We start from the raw sequence: 19049 nt of genomic DNA on the forward strand, positions 1-19049 counted from the left end.
CTATCTTTCCATCACCCTTTGTATCCTCTGGTTTTCTCCATACCCAAAGAGAAGGAATTGGTGCTTGTCTCCAATTTGAACTGAAGTGTGGCTGAGTCTTTCTAAACTGCCCAGTTGATTGGTCCTTGCCTTGGCAGGTGCTCAGTAAATGGTTACACAGGGAAATAGTTTGGGGGTAGCAGGAAAGCAGAAGGGACATAAAGTCCTGGAGTCCTTTCCCTCTCAGAGGCTCAGGCCTTCTGATCTGTCATTATCTCGTGCTCATTCCCCTCCAAGTGACTTCCGCTCCTACCCCAAGAAACAGTGCATAGCATGATTGCGCTGCCCTTTATTCCTAGGATGGCGGTGACCTACATTACATCCTAGGCCCTCGAGTCCTGCATGTCACGGCTTCTGGCCCCTCACAGAGGTGGAAAAAGCATATTTAGGAAGACTCACTGGGCAGGTGGCCACAGTCCCTTTCAAGCGGATACACCATGAAGATGACATTGCCCCAGGGAGGAAGGGCAGGGTGATCTGGTCTGACCACATGAAAGCCCATGTAGCTGAAGGCCCGCAGCAGGTCACCTGTGAAAGGCCAGAAGGAACAGAACTCAGAACCTTGATTGTGTGCCCCCTAGAGATCTGGTCTCCACTAGGGAGGGCTCTGGGGAGCGGGGCAGCCATTCGGCTGTGCTTTGGGGTGAAACAGACCCACCTAGGCTCTGCCCTGGCTGTAACACTTGCTTACCTTGGAACATTCCTGGTTAATCCTTCGATTCTTAGTTTTCTCATGTGTAAAGGGAATCAGAGCATCTTCCTCGAAGAATTTAAGGTGGGTTTATGAGGCACTCAACATAGTGATGGCACAGTCATCTCTTAGGAGGTATCTACTATCGATACTGCATTGACGATCCTTTGTCCTATATCCAACTAAGTAAACTTCTAGAATCTAAAGGGACGAGGTTATAGTTTCCATAACATTTTCTGGGCATCTGGTTATGTATGGTCCTGGCCTCATGCTCAACCCTGTGACACTGTAGATGCTTCAAGCCTTTGCCATCCTTTCCTTCAGGCTGACCATATCCCTTGAGTGGATTCTGTGTAATTTCACAATGCTCCCTCAGTCTGGCCTCTGACATTGCCGGTACAGCTTCCTGATAGTCCAGCTGTAACCTGGATGTCCTGCTGGAACAGAATGCTAGCTATGTGCCTTAATTTCCATTGTGGTAGGAAGGGAGAAAACCCCTGAAATGCTGGAGGGTGGCTCTTTCAAGAGTAAGCGAAGAGCGACTCCTGGGAAGGAAAAGGAGTTGTTAGCTGTCTCAGTAGAGAGGGCAAGGAGGACAGGAGATCCCCACCTTTCTCCTTCCGGTCGTTTTGGAAGTTCACAAACACGGAGTCCACATTGGTCTTCTGCTCCACATACTCCAGTGTTGCTGTCAAACTAGGGCACAGAGAGAAAATGTTTAGCTAACGCAGAATCTAAAAAGACACCAAATTGGCAAAGGAAATCTTCCTGGTCACCTCTTACTCTGCACCCACCCAAGCCAGGAAATGAAAGTTGCTAAACTAGCTCTGGTAACTTTTTGTCAGAAGTCGAGGGACTGCACACAACTGGACTGAGGTGCAGGCAGCAGAAGGTCCAGGAAGAAGGGGCTCTTACGTGGCTGGAAACTGCTGGGTAGACAACTTCCAGATCCCCACTTGTGTTCCTGAATCTGAGTCCAGCAGCCTCCCATGGACCATCACCCCGTGAACCCCAGGCCCAGCACAGCTCCCAGGCTTGGCTCTGGCTGTCTGGGTGGTTTGCGTGTTTGCAGCCCCACTTGCTGACTGTGACTGATGGCGGGGAAATTCCCTCCCCGCCAGCCCATGCCGGCCATCACCTTTCTCGGTTGCCTTGGTCCAAGGCCTGATAGGGGAGATCCAGGAAGAGTCGGTGGTCACAAAGAAGGCCGTGCCAATGGGCAGAGCTGTGTGGGGTGAGGCGGAAGTGGAAGTCTACCTGCACTGGGTCCTGGTGGAGCAGAGGGTCAGTAGAAAGTACTGTCAGGTTCCCAGCCTGAAAAAAAGAAATTAAAATGAGAGCAATGGTCTCCCGCTTCTGCGCTCCTCTGGCCCTCCAGTCAGGTCGCAGGCAGGTTTGGGGACATCTGGGGAAGCCAGGGAGGGAGTAGATGCAGGAGCCTGGGAGAAGCGGAGCCAATGTCTCCCCTAATCCTAGGGACTAACGGCCATCCATTACTGAGTTCTACTTGATATCAAACCTGGAATCCAGACTGCCGGTTGACCTAACCCTGGGCTGCACTAACTGTTGAGAATCTCCGTGTTTTGTGTTGGTTTTGTGGTACTGGGGTTGGAACCCAGAGCGCTCTACCCAGCACGCATGCACACCCACACTCACACACACTCGCACACACCATCACCAGCACCACCACCTTTTAAAAGTGTTAAATTTCGAGGCAGTGTCTCACAGAGTTGCCCAGGTAGGATGTGAACTTGGGACTCCCTGCCTCAGCCTCCCGCAGTGTTGGTATTACGGGCACGTGCCACCACACCTAGCCAGAATCTCACTGTTCATGTCAGACTCAGACAGCAGACTGGTCGTGTCTTGCTCTGTTTTGTTTTGAGACAGTCTTACCATGCTGCCCAGGCTGGCCTCAAACTCCTGGGCTCAAGCAATCCTCTTCCCTCAGCCTCTCAAGTAGCTGAGACACAGACTTAGCACCACACCCAGCTAACTCACTGCTTACAGCTTTAGTATCCATTTCCTTTCTCACTCTACTCTCCTCCTCTTTTTCATCATATGGTTCTCTTAAATTCTCCATTTCTCACTTAAAACGCAGAGGTCATGACCAGGCATGTTCCCGTAATATAACGCAAGGGAAGGTGCAGGAATTCTGGATTCTAGACCCAGCTTTACATCCCAGAAGTCTGCCCTACCTCTGTTCCTACTTCCTCTCTTCCTACCCTGCTTTTCACTAGCAGCTGGATGACCTGGACTGAAGATCTCTGGCTAGAACCCTTGCCCATAAATACAGCGATGAGGCAGCTTTCACACATGTGCTCTAGCTCTAATTCTCGGATGCATTTTCCAGTAGGCATTGCCCCTCCTGTGCCAGGCATCGTTTCAGCAAGCTCACAGTCCACTTACTGAGTACAGCACTTTAGGCTGGTCTTGGTCTGTCCTGTGCTCTGTACTTCTGCCCGCCTGGAGGCCTGCTAGGGACTCAGGAGCACTGCAGGCAGCAGCGGGGCCGAAGGGTCAGGTCCTCCTCTTCCTTGTAAGTGATGCTGGTTGGAAAAGAAAGACCGCAATTTATGCTGGCATCTCGGCACACTGGCGAGCTAAGGCTGTGTCTTATGTGCTGTCTGTGGACCAACATGTTTCCAGTTCCCAGGCCAGCAAAATGTAAAAATTCTAAGTTTCAGGCCAGCCTCCCACTTGATTTTGGTATCATTTCCTGTCACTTGGGAAGATTTCAAATTTTTGTTTTTCCTTACAGTTTATATAGGTTACAAACAGAGATGAAAACAAGTACCTTTTATAACAACAAGGCAGCATCTTCTCCCGGAGGGTGATCCGGTATTTGTAACAGTAAAGGTAGTAGGCGTATGGTGACCAGGTGGTTCCGTGTTTTTCCCCTCTTGGTGTAAGAAAGGGAGGAGAGAGAGGGGTGGGACCTGTTACAAGGCAGTTTCTCTGTTCAGTGCCTCCCAGCGGCAAAGTGAGGGTCAGGGCAGGTGGCAGAGGTTCAGGCAGCCTTGTCCATTGTGACCTGGTGGGCACTGTGACATAGACAGGAGGTCAGCCCTGTGTCACCTCAGGCCTGGACTGCCCCACCCTGTCCTTTAGCCGGGTTCACAGTCAATTAGTATGCACTTTACAACGATAACAATGGTTAAAATTCTTCTCTACTGATTGGCAAACAGCCCTGTCTAAGCATTCACGGCCACCTACCCTGTCCCTCTGGGACACCCCTTTTCCCTAAAATCCAGCAGCTAAAGGGTTGGTGCCTGGCACTGCAGGAGGCTTCTGAGGCCTTGATCCTGCATCGAGCTGGTTAGCTGGCTCCCAGTTCAGTATTTTTACTACCGGTATCATCCCTGCCCTTAACCCAGAGATGGTACAGATTACTGAACTTTCTCCATTGCCAGGTAAGGGAGGAATCACTAAACACTCCTAGAGGCCCAAACAGCAAATGGAAATTGGGGGCGCTGCAGGGTAGGGCTATAGCAAAAGTGGGAAGCTCATCCCTATCTAAACTGCAGCAGGACTCAGCTCCGTCTGATTGCTGTGCAGGAACACAGCAGTGTCTGATCTTATGATTTTTCAACAGAAACTAGAAAACACTTGGAGTGAACTTCCTCAATATTTAAGTATTAGCTACTAACAAAAATAGATGAGAAAAACTAACACTGTGAGCAAAATTTGGTCCTGTGGCCACCAGTTTGAGGCCTTTACATATTCCTTTGTCATTCAATAAATATCGAGGGCCTACTATGACCAGGTACTATCCTAGTGCTTGGGATATGTCAGTGAACAAAATAAAGATCCATGAAAAAAATAAATAAATAAAGATCCATGCCCTATCGGGTCTCTTCTAGAACCAAGAGAACAAACCTATTAAGTAATATCAGCAAATAGCTGCTGTGGGTTGGGGGAGAGCAGAGAAGGATCCAGAGTGTGAAGGCACTGTGCAGGGATGTGATAACAAGATGTTCTGAGTGAGTCTCACTGAAAAGGTGACACGAAATCACAGATTGGGGGAGCTAAGCCAATACCTGGGGATAAGAGCATTCCATCTAGAAGCAATAGCCAGTACAAATGCTCCCACTGAGAAATATGCCCCAGGGTTTTCAAGTAACCGCAAGGCAGCCGTTGTGGGTGGGGCAGTCTAAGATATAGGGAAAAAGAGCTGATGGGGCCAGTGTGTGGAGGCCCTGATAGACCTTTCTATGATTTTTTATTCTGACTAAAGGGGAAGTCATTGGAAAGTTTTGGGTGGGAGAATGACATAATCTGACCTAAGTTTTTGTTTTGTTTTGTTTTTGATACTGGGGATTGAACTTGGGTCCTTGCGCTTGCACAGCAGGCAGCAAAACCACTGAGCTCAATCCCCGGCCCTTGACTTAAGCTTTTTAAAAATATCCTTCTATCCGGGCATGGAGGTGCACACCTGTAACCCTAGCACTCAAGGGGCTGAGGTAGGAGGATCACAGCCAGTTAAGAGGCCAGCCTGGGCTATATAAGGAGTTCAAGGCCAGCCTGGACTACATAGTGAGACTCTGTCTCAAAAATTAAATAAATAAAATTAAAAATATCCTTCTGATTGATATAAGCTGTAGAGATCTGTTGGAAGATTGCTGCAGTAATCCATGAAAAAAAATTTCAAGGTGCAGTAGTGGAGGTGGTAGCAAGTGGCTGGATTCTGGAAAGGATTTGAAAGTAGACCCCACAGGATTTCCTGATGAACTATGAGATAAAGAATTTAAGACAAGGAAAAAACGGAAACAAAGCCTTTGTAAATAGGGAAGGGTGGAGGGGCTGAAGGGAGGGCAGGGAATGGGGAAAAAATAAGAACCCAGATATGTCATGTAAAGGTACAAGTTCCCAATGAGAAATGTAAATGTATTGTATACCTAAAATGTACCAATAAAAGAATTTAAGGGGGAAAAAAAAGAATTTAAGACTTGAAAGAATGGGTTTCCATCAACTGAAATGGGAAAGGCTGCAGTGGGGGCGGTTTGGGAAGAGAGGGGGTCAGAAATCAGTTTAATTTGGGACAAGGTAACTTTGAGATGTCTGTTAGACATATAAGAGGAAATACATGTATAAGCAGATATTCTAGTGTGGAGTTTGTGAGACGTCTAGGATGGAGATAAAAATATGGAAATCATTGGTATATAAATAGCATTGCAAGCCAAGACTAGATGAGGAGAGTGTGCATTGAGGAGAGTAAAAGTCAAAGACTGAGTCCTGAGGACACTTTAACAAGTGAGGAGAGCGGGCCAGGGATTTAGCTCAGTGGCCCCACGCCTGCCTCGAAAGTGCAAGGTCCTGAGTTCGATACCCGGTAACGCCAAAAAAAAAAAAAAAAGTGAGGAGAAAAGATAAATCAGTAAAGGAGACTGAAAAAGACAGAGTCCTGAAAGCCAAGCAAATATTTAGAGGATCAACTGATCCTGCTTAAGGGTCACATGTTGAAACACAGCATCTTTCTGGTCTTCTCTGCCAAACAGACTTTCATACTGGTTTTTGTTTGTTTGTTTTGTCTTTCATTTATTAGTACATAATGTTTACATTCCTTGTGGGAAGTTGGTACATTCCTGAAGTGCCTGGCCCTACCGTGGTTCCTTTTTTCTATGGCTTACATCCCTTGTGACTGAGAATCCTTCAAAAACTGCAGTAACCATTAAGGGTGAGACTTCCTGGGCTTGGCGGTTTTCCAGAGGATCCCATCTTTCTGCTACCTTTAGGTAGATTTGAAAAGTGAGAGCAGTGTGTTTCTTCCGTCAATGTCCGGTTTTAGAATGTCAATCAAAGTGGCCTCGGCACCTAGAGCACTGTGCAGTGAAATGGTCTTTTCTCAAGAAATCCACCTACTCATTCCATTATCTATCAATAATTATGGGTACCCACCACCTCTACCCAAAAAAAGAGAGGAGAAAAATGCTAAACCAAGAACATTTCTTTCCGAGTTCCTAAGGGCGTTGGAGAAGCAGCGAGGAAAGGTCCTTCCAGCAGATCCTCCTCTTCCACTCCGCTTCAGCCCAGACTAAAGCCGCGCCAGCTCAGGCGCGCCGCGGGCAGCCCCGGCGGGGCCTTTCCTGCCTCCCGGCTCAGGGGTCCTTCCTCAGGTCTCCTGCGGCCCGGCATCATGGCGGCTCTTGTCTTTGCTGCCCCCGGTAGAGCTATGCTGCGAGGAGTTCGGGAGCTGCTCTGGCCGCGACTTGAAGAGAGCCTGGAGCGCGACTTCAGTCTTTCTCACCATCGGGTGAGGGCCAGGTTTGGGTTGTGGGATCCTTGGCCTTGGTGAGGCTATTTATGCTGGAGCGTTGAGACTTGGAGGGGCCTGGCCTTTGGTTGCGGTTTTTCCTTGGGGTGCCAGCGGCCATGGCGGGAGAGAGCGGTGCGACTCGCTTACCTTCGCCTCCCTGCTACAGGGCACAGTCATCGTAGAGCGCTGGTGGAAAGTGCCGCTGGCCGGGGAGGGAAGGAAGCCGCGCCTGCGCCGGCGACACCGGGTCTACAGGCTGGTAGAGGACACGAAACACCGGCCCAAAGCAAACCTGGAGCTCATCCTCACGCAGTCTGTGGAGGGTAAGGCCTGGCCCAAGGCACTTCACCTCAGGCTGCTTCTGTTCAGTATGGTTTTTCCTGCCATTTCTCCCCCATCTCTTTGCCCTTGCTTTCTCTACTTTGTGGAGATGATACGCTCTATGTGAAAAGAAAGCCATTAAAAGTACTGTGATGGGAGCCGGGGATTTAGCTCAGTGGTTCCCGCGCCTGCCTCACAAGTGCAAGGTCCTGAGTTCGATCCCCGGTACCAAAAAAAAAAAAAAAAAGTACTGTGATGGTGACATTGGCTCCCTACACGGAAAAATAAAATAGTGCTGCAACACGATTAACTGGAGGTAAAGGTCTGACAGTTTGTGTCACAGCGAGTGAAATCCTCTGATCGGACAACTTCTTGCTCCATATAGGGAGTACTAAGTTTCTCTGTCAGGTCCAGAGAACCAAATTATCAGTGTCCTCGGTGTTGTTCTTAATGAATATGAACTAACATCTTAGGAAGAATAAACACTGGGAAAATAAATAGTGCTTATCTCTTTGATCATCTCCTCCTCCACCTTTGGTGGTGCAGAGGATCAAACTTGGGGTCTCTGTGTCTCTCTTGTTCTCATTGGCAGAACTTGGAGTGCGGGGTGACCTGGTCTCGGTGACAAAATCTGAGGGTCGTAACAAACTCCTTCCTCAGGGACTAGCTGTATACGCATCTCCCGAAAACAGGAAGCTGTTTGAAGAGGAGAAATTGGTAAGCTCAAAGGGAAAGTCTTGGAAAAATAAAACTTTAAGGCTACTTCTAGCAACTTCCTTCACTTTGAGATTTAATTTGAAAATGAGATAGAGGATCAAAGACCAGAAATTCAAAATTCCAGCCTATGGCTACCACAGTAAGAGTTTGATATTACTTGGGACGGGGATTTAGCTCAGTGGTGTGGCCACCTGCCTTCCAAGCAGAAGTTCAATCCCTGGTACCAAAAAAAAAAGAGTTTGATATTACTTACACAGGCACATTTTTCTTTTACTAATTTTCATCTTTAACTCTTTTCTAGCTGAGACAAGAAGGAAAATTAGAGAGGCTACAGACCAAGGCAGGTGAGGCGGTAAGTAGAAACATAAGTTACCAACCAATAAATAAAGAGATTAGAATCACCAGCCTCTTCTGAGAGTCTCCCTGATTTCTTTGAAGTCTTATAATTGTATACATAAGAGTAGGAGAAAGAAGTATTGTGACTGCTCCACATAACTGGTATGGAGACTTCTTGGGAAATCATGACATGTTGGGTAAAATGCTCTAGCTTATTGCTGGAGTCCCCAGTCTAGGCATCAGGGGAGCCATGCAAAAAATGTGAGGTGAGGGCTCTGCCTTCAAGGATCCTTACAGACAAGTTGGGGACAACATACACACATTAGAAGATAATCAGTAAACTGAAGGCAGTAAATTATAAGAGTTACATGGATCATAATGGGTTTTGGGGTGGTTTTCCAGGTGGGATTAAATTAGGTCTTCTGAGGTGAGTAGCCTTTAAATAAGTCAGGAGAGTAGGAAAAGTGTTCTTAAGGGAGAGTAAATATAAGTAGAAGTTTAAGGCATGTTTAAACATAAAAAGTAGACCAAGTTGCTTAAAGCAGAGGATTTGTACAGTATATTAGGAAATTTATGGCTAAATAGAGTATTGAGACAAGATACGCAAAACATCTTGAGTTTTTAGCTAATGAATATCATTGCATTCTGTAATTAGGGAAGAGCCATTAAGGTGATATAGGATTGAAGGGCCAGAATTGGGTTTAAATAGTTTATGAAAGCCATTTCATCCTGACATATACCTGAGGCTTCCACTCTCTCTTTGCTTAGGAATAAGATACAGGTGACATGCCTCTACCAAGTATTGCTAAAGTCTCTCTGCCATATCAACCTTGAGACAATAAAAATATTCTCTTTCCCACTTATTTTTTCCCCTGTCTTGCCCGTGAGGCAGGAATTAGGCCCTTTGCCGCAACTCTCAGTCCTTGGAATTCTGTTTCCTTTCTTGACTCCCAACTAACCCAGCCTCCCTTTCTAATTCAATTTAGACAGTGAAATTTCTGAAAAGCTGTCATCTGGAAGTAGGAATGAAGGACGATGTGAAATGGGAGTTGAACCCTGAAATAGTTGCTCGTCACTTCTTCAAGAATGTGAGTTTTTTTTCAAATGTCACTGTACCCCTGAGAGTGGAAGCTGCCCCTGGGAGGATGCCAAGGGTGGTGACTAACCGGATGGAGGTTTCTATTAATTTTCTCTGACTAGAGAAAGCCAGGAGATCATGTGACTCACTGGGGAATTGTTACTTTTGTGGATGAAGTGAGTTTTGGTTTCAAGTCCCCTTTCTCTTTGTGAGTCTACTTCCCTTTCTGAGAAACTAGGGCTGAGTTTCTCTGCTGCCACCTGTGGGAGTCTGTACCATTCTGTGGGGTCAGCCGGAGTTTTATTCATCCTTGTCCAGGAAACTATAGAACCCTGTGTATTTGCTGGCCCACTGGCAGCCATGAGAGTTCGCTTGGCTGATGTTTTGCAGCTTGGTGTTGTGGTGGCTCCGCATGCCCTGAAGTTACCAGAGGAGCCAATCACACAGTTGGGCGAGTACTGGTGTGAAGTGACGGTGAGTGTCTCATATAGTTGTGCCCCTCTCTGACTGGGAGGGAATCAGCATGAAGCACTGAACTCGAGCCTGTTAGCTAATACCTATCTGACTGATCCCTAAGGATGCTTGTTTTGTGTTCAGGTAAATGGGCTTGACACTGTGAAAGTTCCTATGTCTGTGGTGAACTTTGAGAATCCCAAGATCAAAAGATACAAGGCCTGGCTAGCCAAGCAGGCTGCCAAGGGGATGGCCTCCTCCGGCTCCCCAGTGGTCTGAACCTGTTCTCCGAGACCGGAAAGCAGAAACACAGTAGCAATGGAGCAAAAGTGGGCCAGCACCTGACTTCACTCCCCTCTGACCAAATGTGCAAGTCTGGAGAGCAAGTGGAGACATCTGCCTGAACTGCATGCAAGTTTGGGACCCCCCCATAGGCCACATCCATCTTCGACAGCCATCAGCCCGGCTTTATTGGGGCACTTGTGCTCAAGAAGTACCAGACTGGATTTGATGAGCTATGTGTCAGTGGATTCAGTCTTGATGCCACTTAGCCTCTTCCTCCATCGGAATCCACTGGAACAAATGGAGGAGACGGACACTGTCTCTAGGACTTGGCTCTGTCTCATCATCTAAACTCAACATTTGTATCTCAAGCAAAAATAAAAGTCTTTGTTTTTTTAGGTGTTATTTACTTGGCTTGAGTAGACTGGAGATAAAACATTAGTGTATATCTTCTTTTTTTTCCTTTTTTTTTTTTTTGGTACCGGGGATCGAACTCAGGTCCTTGTGCTTGCAAGGCAAGCAATGGAACCACTGAGCTAAATTCCCAGCCCTAGTGTATATCTTCTTGAGCCATTGAAGTTTGCTGCTGAAAAGGAGGGAGAGGGAGAATATGTTAGCTTTGTGTATCTCACAGTTGCTGTGAGCAAATCTCTCTCCATAAGCTGCTTGTCACTGGTCTTAAACCTTGCTCTCATTAGATATATTGATAAAGTCAGCAGTGTGAACAGGTGCAGTGGGTTCTACTTCTCTAAGGAGATCTGAATTAGGCTTAAGGGTAAGTGGTAGAAAAAATGAACCTGAGATGAAGGAAATTTAAGAAGGGAACTGGTAGCTGGACACGGTGGCAATGCCTGAAATCCCAGCACTCAAGGAAGCTGTGGCTGGAGGATCAAGAGTTTAAGGCAAGGTTAAAATACGGAGGTGGGGGCTGGGGATTTAGCTCAGTGGTTCCGCCACCTGCCTCAAAAGTGCAAGGACCCAAGTTTGATCCCCGGTACCAAAAAAAAAATACAGAGGTGATGAGATCATTCTGGAATAGGTGTTTTGTCGGTATAGGAGACACAGATCTGCGTAAGCCCTAGGTCCACCATTGATGCATGTCGTGCTGGGGTTACTCACATATAACACGAGGTCCTGCACTTTAGGGGGATAAAGATGAGACCACTGACTCCTTTGCTGTCCTTAACCGGCAGCTCACAGAGACTGGTTTCTGCCGATTTGAGCTCACCCGTCACTCAGCTCAGCCCAGCTAAGGAAAGAGAGGTCTCGTCAGTAGTTGCACTGATAATCGTGATCGTGACCCAATCACACACTTGCCAGAACTCTCATAACTCCCATAGCGTGGTACTGTTTGAGATTTGCCATTTCAGTGATTCCTACCCTATCTCTCAAAGTTTTGAAATGGAAGGCTTTCTTTTCTGGTTGTTTTGTTTTTGTTTTTTTCAGACAGGGCCGTGCTGTGTAGTCCAGGCTGGCCTTGAACTTGCTATGTAGTGGAGAACTCGAACTTGTGGCAATCTTCCTTCCTCAGCCTCCCGAGTGCTGGGATCACAGGGCCCACTTGGAAGGTTCTTTTAACAGCACTTTTCAGTATTACCACTGTCACGATGCTCTGAAATAACACAACAGGCATATTTCATACAACTAATCCCGGTGTTGAAATACTTGTAGGTTGAGTTCTTAGCAAAAACAGGTTTGTACATGGGGTTTATTGAGGGAGTACTGGATCAGCACCCATAGGGGGCAGAAGAGGTTTAGCTACAGAGAGTAGCTGGCTTGGTGCGGTGGGAACACAGTTGTCAGCTGATCCCACAGGGAACTCCGACTAGGGTGGCTCTGCAGGCTGCTCCATAGGGCAGGCAAGCTAGACTCCATAGCCCTGCTTGACTGCAAAAGGGGCATGGCCTTGGGTGAGGGACTTCAGGCAAAGGCACTTCCTGGTGGGACTGAGGCAAGAGCTGCCAGCTGTCCGCATTCTCAGTGCTTTGGTCCTGAAGGAGGGACTGGGCGGCACACCACAGACACTCCAGTTTCCTTGAAGTGCCCAGAGCCGTCTCAAGTATTGGAATGCTTACTTAGGGTTCTGACGGCCCTCTTCCTGGGAAACTTTTTAAACTGGGGCATGCCTGGAGTCCCAGCTGCTCAGGAGGCCGAAGCAGGAGAATCACAAAATCAAGTCCAGCCTGGGCAACTAAGCAAGACTGCCTCAAAAAGGGATGGGGTACAGCTCAGTGGTAGAGCACTTGCCGAGCATGCGTCAGGCCCAGATTTGCTGTAGCTGAGTCTGGGGGGTCTTCATCGCTACTCTCCATTCTGGTTTCCTTCACTGACCACCTCAGATGCGCACTTCTGCCGGTCCAGGCAGATTACTGCTTAGGTCCCTGACCGTCATGCTCTTGTCAGGCCATGGCTGCTCTTGTCCATCTGTTGAAACCTGGGGGAAGCTGGGCATGCTGGTGCAGGCCTGTACTACTCGGGAGGCTGAGGCAGGAGGATTGGTGCAAGTTCAAGGGCAGCCTGAACTACATAGTAAGACCCTGTCTCAAAGCGGCGAGGGGGACAAGAGAGGGAGGGTAGTGTGTATGTGGGGGAAAGGATCAGAATATATGTGTACCGGTCCCCCCAAGTGACTGTAACTACCATGTAGCGCAGACGTACGCTAACAAAATTGGGCGAAAGGGAAATGAGATGCAAGTGAGAGGCCTGGGGCCAAACATATTCTCTCCTGTCCCCATGGCGTGGCAGCAGCCCTACCCCGGTGATCGGGTGACTTACTCCTGCCAGGGCAGTGACTGCCTTTTCTCCCTGTCTGGTGGCAGCCACAGCTCAAAGGTTAACAAGACTTTGGTGCTGTCCTCGGAGATGCCCTGGCAGAACCTTCTGGGAACCAGCACTTTGGAATGCTCAGAGCCAGAGCATTCAGAGGGGGCAGTTCTCCAGTCAGGTCACTGGGAGTGATGCCACTGTGGGCTGCTCCTCCTTCCACTCCTTGTTTCCCAGTCCCAGGAGGTGTCCTTAGGGATATGGCACCTCTGTGGGGGCCACTGCTTGGGACATATGAAGAATCCTGGAGTGCGGTGGGCATCCTTCCAGGCTGCTCCTTAGCTGTGCCGTCAGTAGGCCGTCTATCTCATCGGGCAGCTTCTGGGCAGCAGATCCCATGTTATGTCCCCAGGCTGCACCTCTTGAGCCAAAGTAATGGACATTCCCGTGCCTGCCAGTGGGTCAGACTGCAGGCCCTCAATGGTGCAGCTGAGGCTTTGCAGGAGGGAGAGGCAAACCCAACCCAAAATAAACATCAGTTCACACCCAGGACGGAACACTGCCCCTTCCACGCAGTGACAAGCCACCCAGTGGAGGGGTGACTTTCCGTTTCGCTCTCTTGCTGGCAAGGTGGCCATCCACACAGCAGGGGTTAGGTCGACCTCAGTCAGACCAGGAGGGGCCTGTACACACTTCCACCGTGGCCCTCCACTCAGGCCCCTTCGCCAGCACTGAGATACCAGCCACAGGCCAGCTGACGTCACCAGGCCCTCAGCCTGTGGTAAGGTGGTGCCTTTTCTGGGGTAGATGAGATATTCACCATCGGGCACCAACACACAACACAAACAGGCACACTAGGGACCTTCTCAGACTACCTTGCTTTCAATTAGCAATAATCACACCTCAGATAAACCTCACTGCCTGTGATACTGCCACTGGGCAAAGCTGACTTCCTTGTTCTTAATTTGCCATTTTTCCATCCAGGCTTCTGACCAACCAGCCGAGTCGAGTCATTCACTGTTGCCCATTAGCCTATGCAGGTATCCTTGCTTCAGGCAGGTACGCTGCATCTTTCGAGGCCACCTCCGAGTGGGGCCGTGGTCCAGCACCTGGTTCTCTGCTTGCTTCCACCTACTGAGAACCCTGCACTAACCAAGCTCATGCTCCTCTGATCCACAGGATGTCAGCGTAAATGAGGGAGAAGCACCAGGGCAACAGTGTAGGTGACAGGAAACGTGGTCACCTGTGAGCCCACTTTACCCTTCATCCCTGCTTGAGCCAGTTCCACACATGACACCTTCATCTTACGAAGAATGGTCCACGTGTCCTCCCGCCGGGGCTTGCCATGAACAGTATGTGGTCTTTTCCCACTGCTGGTACCTCTAGTAGAATACCAAGCGGCAGGGCCAGGGCCACTTCTACTACAGGCTGGACCTGTGACAGAGCTTTCTTCCTGCTCTGGCCCCACTTGGAGTTGGCACCTGATATTTGGGTCCCAGGAGCATTCCCGAGTGTGGAATGCACTCCCTCGAGAGCCCGGGAGGTTTGCCAGGCTCTGCAGCCCCTTCTTAGTAACGAGATGCAAGTGAGATGCAAAACTTCTCTTTATGTGAGAGGGAGCGTGCTGATGTGCTCCGGAGCACTGGACTCAAAGACAGCTGAGCGGCGCGCCAGGATGCTGGACCCTGCAGGGTTTGCGTGTGGCATTCGAAGAGCATGCATCCTCCTGAGGCCTCCAGCTTACTTGCTGTTCCTTGCTCATCCTGTTCTTTCACCACCTTGGCATCATAATGTGATATCCCGTGGGGCATCCACATGGCCCCATCCTCCAGACCACACCGCAGCAGAGGGTGGGATATTTTACGTGGTCCAGGGCAGGACTCACTGTGTGCTGTTTCTCATCTCAATAGTGAAAGAAGAATTTTATGATTTTTTTTTCTTGAGGCAGGGTCTCACTATGTAGTTCAGGCTGGCCTTGGACTTCACTATGTGGCCCAGGCTGACTTTACACTCTCAGCAATCTTCCTGCCTCAGTCTCCCAAGTGCTGGGATTACAGGTGTGCGGCACCATGCCCGGCTGATCTTCCTTTCTTATAGAGATGAAAAAGAATGCATTTCTGAGGTCAACAGGTACCATGTTCTGTGGCTTTCTTTACCTTCTCTAACAAAGACAGTGCATTTGGGACCATTTGGGACGGCAGATAGAATCAACCTTAATCGCTGTTGCAGCGATCTGCCTTTCTCCAGGATCCCTTTGGTTTTAGCCAGGGCCAGACTGCTGAAGTAAATGGCATTATGAGGCCCCCAGCCCACATCCTTTAGATCTTCAAAGGGAACGTGGAAGTCTGGGCCCAGTGGCACACATCTGTAATCCCAGCACTGTGGGAGGCCGGGCAGGAACATCGAAAATTGGAGCCCAGCCCAGGCAACTTACGGCCCTGTCTCAAAAATAAACATTTAGAAAGGGCTGGGGATGGAGCTCAGTGCGAGGGCTCTAAATTCAATCTCTAGGATTGGAGAAAGGGGGAGGGGTTCGTGTGGTACTTTTTTCTCTTGGCCCTTAATAGAGGAGGCCGTTTCGGGGGCTTCATGTTGGTCTTCCGAACAAACAAACCTATCATCACAACTCTGCCTCCCAGACTAAAAGCACCGTGGGGCCGGGGATTTAGCTCAGTGGTTTCGCTGCCTGCTGCGCAAGCACAAGGACCCGAGTTTGATCCCCGGTACCAAAAAAAATTTTAAAAAGCACCGTGTACTGGTGCTGCCAGCCACCATATGCCATTTTGGGTGTCTACTGGGACCGGTGAAACGCCCACCAGGTGGGGCTGTGAGCAAAGTAGACCCTCAGGTAGGGCCACACCTGAGCCTGTGACGCAGCTTACCCTACACCACCACTCTGAGAAGCCCACAGTGCTGCTGCGGACCCTGAAGTATCATGTCGAGCAGGACCCTCACAGTTCTTCAGGTGTTGGACGTTCCCCTCTCTCCAGCATGTGTTATGTCCACAAAAGGTTGTGCGTCTCTATGGGCCAGGACCAGGGTTATTATTACCCTTATATCCTTGTCAGGTTGTCTCAGGGGCCTTTCTCTTGGGATATAACCTCCCAGTAGTTGTTTCCAACTGAAAAACTGCCTCAAGAAGGCTTCTGCTTCTACCCATGGAGGAAATATAGCTGCAGACACTGCCCTCCCACTATAAACAACTATACAATCAGTCAAAATTGTAAAAAGAAATGTTCCAGACATTAAAAACCAAGTAGTACCAAATTTAGGGAAAAGGAAAGCAAGCCCGTGGCTGCCTCAGCTTACAGCTTACAGGTCTTTTCCTCCTTTTTTTTTTGAAATGGTCTTGCTACATATTCTAGGCCGGCCTTGAACTCACTATATAGCCCAGGCTGGCCTCAAATTTGTGGTGATCATCCTGACTCAGCTTCCCGGTCCTGGGATTACAGGGGTGCACACCATGTCCAGCAAGGTGTGTCTTTATAAGAAGCTCATGTGCTTAGAGGGTGCCCAGAGCTAGCAGTGACTGACAGCAGAAGATACAGATTAGAGGTGGTAGTGTAGGACTTGCTAGAAATTGAGAAGCAGAAAATGCAGGTGAGGAAGTGACACAGACAGCTTTGGATAGCTACAGAAGGTCCCTCAAATGTTAGGCTGGGGGCTGGGGGTGTAGCTCAGTGGTGGAGGGTGTGCTTACCATGTGTGAGGTCCTGGGTTCACCAAGGCCACCAAAAAAAGAACAAAAATGTCTGAATACATACAATGCACCTGCATGAGGTGAAGTCCCATGAAGCTGGGGTGGAGGGGAATCACAAGGAATCGTAGGCCAGTTTCCAGGTCTCCCACAGGACTGGAAATACTACTTAGCTTGTGTTTCTGGCAGCCAGTATAAATAGATGGTGCACGAGGTAGCAGCTTCCAAAGGCATTGCTAGTGGGTGCTAGAATAATGGTTGCTCTGGACCCACATGCAAAGCTAGAAAGCAAGTCCCTAGTGTGCCAGAACCAAGCTAGCACTCACTGCGGAAATGTGACAAAATCTAGCACCGAACAAAATAAAATTCCCAGTGTTTGATATCCAATTAATTACTGTGTTATTGTTGTCTTTTTCTTTTGGTACTGGGGATCGAACTCAGGTCCTTGTGCTTGCGCAGCAGGCAGCGAAACCACTGAGCTAAATCCCTGGCCCTAATTACTGTGTTAAAAAGAGACAGCAAAATATTACCCAAAACCAAGAAAAATGGTTCCAGAAATGTCAGCAGTGGTAGAATTAGGATAATAGCCCACTATCACTGCTCCTGTTCAATGTAGTTCTGGAAACATTAGCCACAGCAATTAGAAAAGAGAAAGAAATAAAAGGAATAAAGATAGGAAAGGAAGAGGGGCTGGGGATTTAGCTCAGTGGTTCTTCTGCCTGCCTCGAAAGCACAAGGACCTGAGTTCAATCCCCAGTACAAAAAAAAAAAAAGATAGGAAAGGAAAAAGTTAAACTGTCATTATTTGCTAATGATATGATACTTTACATAGAAGACCCAAAAAACTCAGCCAAAAGACTTCTAGACTTAATTGACAGATTCAGTAGAGTAACTGGATATAAGGTCAACACTCAAAAAACAATAGCCTTCTTATACACAAATAACAGACTCACTGAGAGAGAAATTAGGGAAACAATTCCTTTTACAATAGCATCCCAAAAAAATGAAATATCTAGGAATTAGTCTAACAAAGGAAGCAAAAGACCTCTACACTGAAAACTACAACAATCTGAAAAAAGAGATCAAAGAGGATATCAGAAAATAGAAAGATCCCTTGTTCCTGGGTAGGAAGAACCAATATAGTGAAAATGGCCATACTTTCAAAACTGCTATATAGATTTAATCCAGTGCCAATTGAAATTCCAACAATATATTTCCCAGAACTAGAGAAAACAATCCAAAAATTCATTTGGAACCAGAAGAGACCTAGAATAGCAAAAGCAATTCTAGGCAACAGAGACATGGCAGGGGGTATCAGAATCCCCAACTTGAAACTATACTACAAAACTACTGTGATAAAAACAGCAAGGTACTGGCAAAGAAAGAGACCCAAGGATCAGTGGAATAGATTAGAAGATGCAGAAACAACTCCAGACATACTCAGCCACCTCATCTTTGACAAAGGAGCCAACCACCCTCATTGGAGGAAAGATAGCCTATTTAATAAATGGTGTTGGGAAAAACTGGATTTCAACCTGCCAAAGATTAAAACTAGATCCATACCTATCACCATGCACTAAACTAAGATCAAAGGGAATTAAAGATCTAAATATTAAGACAGAAACACTAAACTTGCTGGAAGATAAGTTAGGTAGAACTCTTGAAGACATTGGCATAGGAAAAGACTTTATGAACAAAACCTTCATAGCACGGGAACTAGCACAAAGAATCAACAACTGGGATCTCATCTTATTAAAAAGCTTCTGCACTGCAAGAGAAACCACCAACAGAGCTAAGAGACAACCTACAATGTGGGAAAAAATTTTTAGCAGCTGTATCTCAGACAAAGGACTGCTATCTAGAATATATAAAGAACTGAAAAAAATCAGACCCCCCCAAATTTAAAGACCCAGTTCAAAAATGGGCATCTGAAATGAACAGACATTTCTCAAAGAAGTAAAAGCAGCAAATAAATATATGAAAAAATCTTCAACATCACTAGTCATTTGAGAGATGCAGATGAAAACAACACTGAGATTCCACCTCACCCCAGAAAGAATGGCTGCTATCAAAAAATCAACCAATAACAAATGCTGGTGGGGTTGTGGGGAGAAAGGAACCCTTCTCCATTGTTGGTGGGAGTGCAGACTGGTGCAACCACTGTGGAAATCAATATGGAGATACCTCAAAGAACTAGGAGTAGAGGTCCCATTTGATCCAGCTATTCCCCTGCTGGGTATCTTCCCAAAAGAATTAAAAGAATCATACCACAGGGGCCGGGGATTTGACTCAGTGGTTTCATTGCCTGCTGCGCAAGTGCAAGGACCCAAGTTCAATCCCCGGTACCAAAAAAAAAAAAAAAAATCATACCACAGCGATATATGTGCACCCGTGTTTATAGTGGCACAGTTTGTAATAG

At 47.7% G+C, this 19049-nt stretch overlaps 2 protein-coding genes and 1 pseudogene across 3 annotated transcripts; 1 reads left to right on the forward strand and 2 right to left on the reverse strand.

The window, feature by feature from the left end:
* Window positions 1-313: 313 nt before the first annotated feature.
* On the reverse strand, window positions 314-3627 carry Oaz3 (ornithine decarboxylase antizyme 3). The gene is given in 6 exon segments (XM_004854097.3): window positions 314-567; window positions 1341-1426; window positions 1869-2044; window positions 3137-3214; window positions 3216-3276; window positions 3525-3627. Coding segments are annotated over 6 exon segments (567 nt in total). The 5' UTR covers window positions 3548-3627; the 3' UTR covers window positions 314-424.
* Window positions 3628-6804: 3177 nt separating this feature from the next.
* On the forward strand, window positions 6805-10568 carry Mrpl9 (mitochondrial ribosomal protein L9). 2 transcript variants are annotated; one of them, XM_021265953.2, is made up of 7 exons: window positions 6805-6980; window positions 7150-7306; window positions 7897-8021; window positions 8323-8373; window positions 9344-9445; window positions 9754-9909; window positions 10033-10568. In XM_021265953.2, the coding sequence occupies exons 1-7, from the start codon at window positions 6864-6866 to the stop codon at window positions 10165-10167; spliced, it is 843 nt and encodes a 280-aa protein (XP_021121612.2). In that variant the 5' UTR covers window positions 6805-6863; the 3' UTR covers window positions 10168-10568. The 2 variants fall into 2 exon arrangements, with proteins under 2 accessions (XP_021121612.2, XP_004854153.2); XM_004854096.3 differs by having other exon boundaries at window positions 9826-9909.
* Window positions 10569-13808: 3240 nt separating this feature from the next.
* Window positions 13809-13880, reverse strand: LOC147820839 (U4 spliceosomal RNA; annotated as a pseudogene).
* Between the last annotated feature and the right edge of the window lie 5169 nt (window positions 13881-19049).

This window comes from Heterocephalus glaber, unplaced genomic scaffold (assembly GCF_053883595.1).
Source record: "Heterocephalus glaber isolate CG9 unplaced genomic scaffold, H.glaber_assembly_v1.0 deba00001795, whole genome shotgun sequence".
Lineage (NCBI taxonomy): Eukaryota > Metazoa > Chordata > Mammalia > Rodentia > Bathyergidae > Heterocephalus > Heterocephalus glaber.

Excerpts from the sequence above, each read along its gene's own strand:
- Mrpl9 (XM_021265953.2), top strand. The coding sequence starts at position 6,864 with ATGGCGGCTCTTGTCTTTGCTGCCCCCGGTAGAGCTATGCTGCGAGGA. Across the intron at positions 8,022-8,322 it reads TGTTTGAAGAGGAGAAATTG|CTGAGACAAGAAGGAAAATT; the intron begins GTAAGCTCAAAG and ends ACTCTTTTCTAG. Across the intron at positions 9,910-10,032 it reads AGTACTGGTGTGAAGTGACG|GTAAATGGGCTTGACACTGT; the intron begins GTGAGTGTCTCA and ends TTTTGTGTTCAG.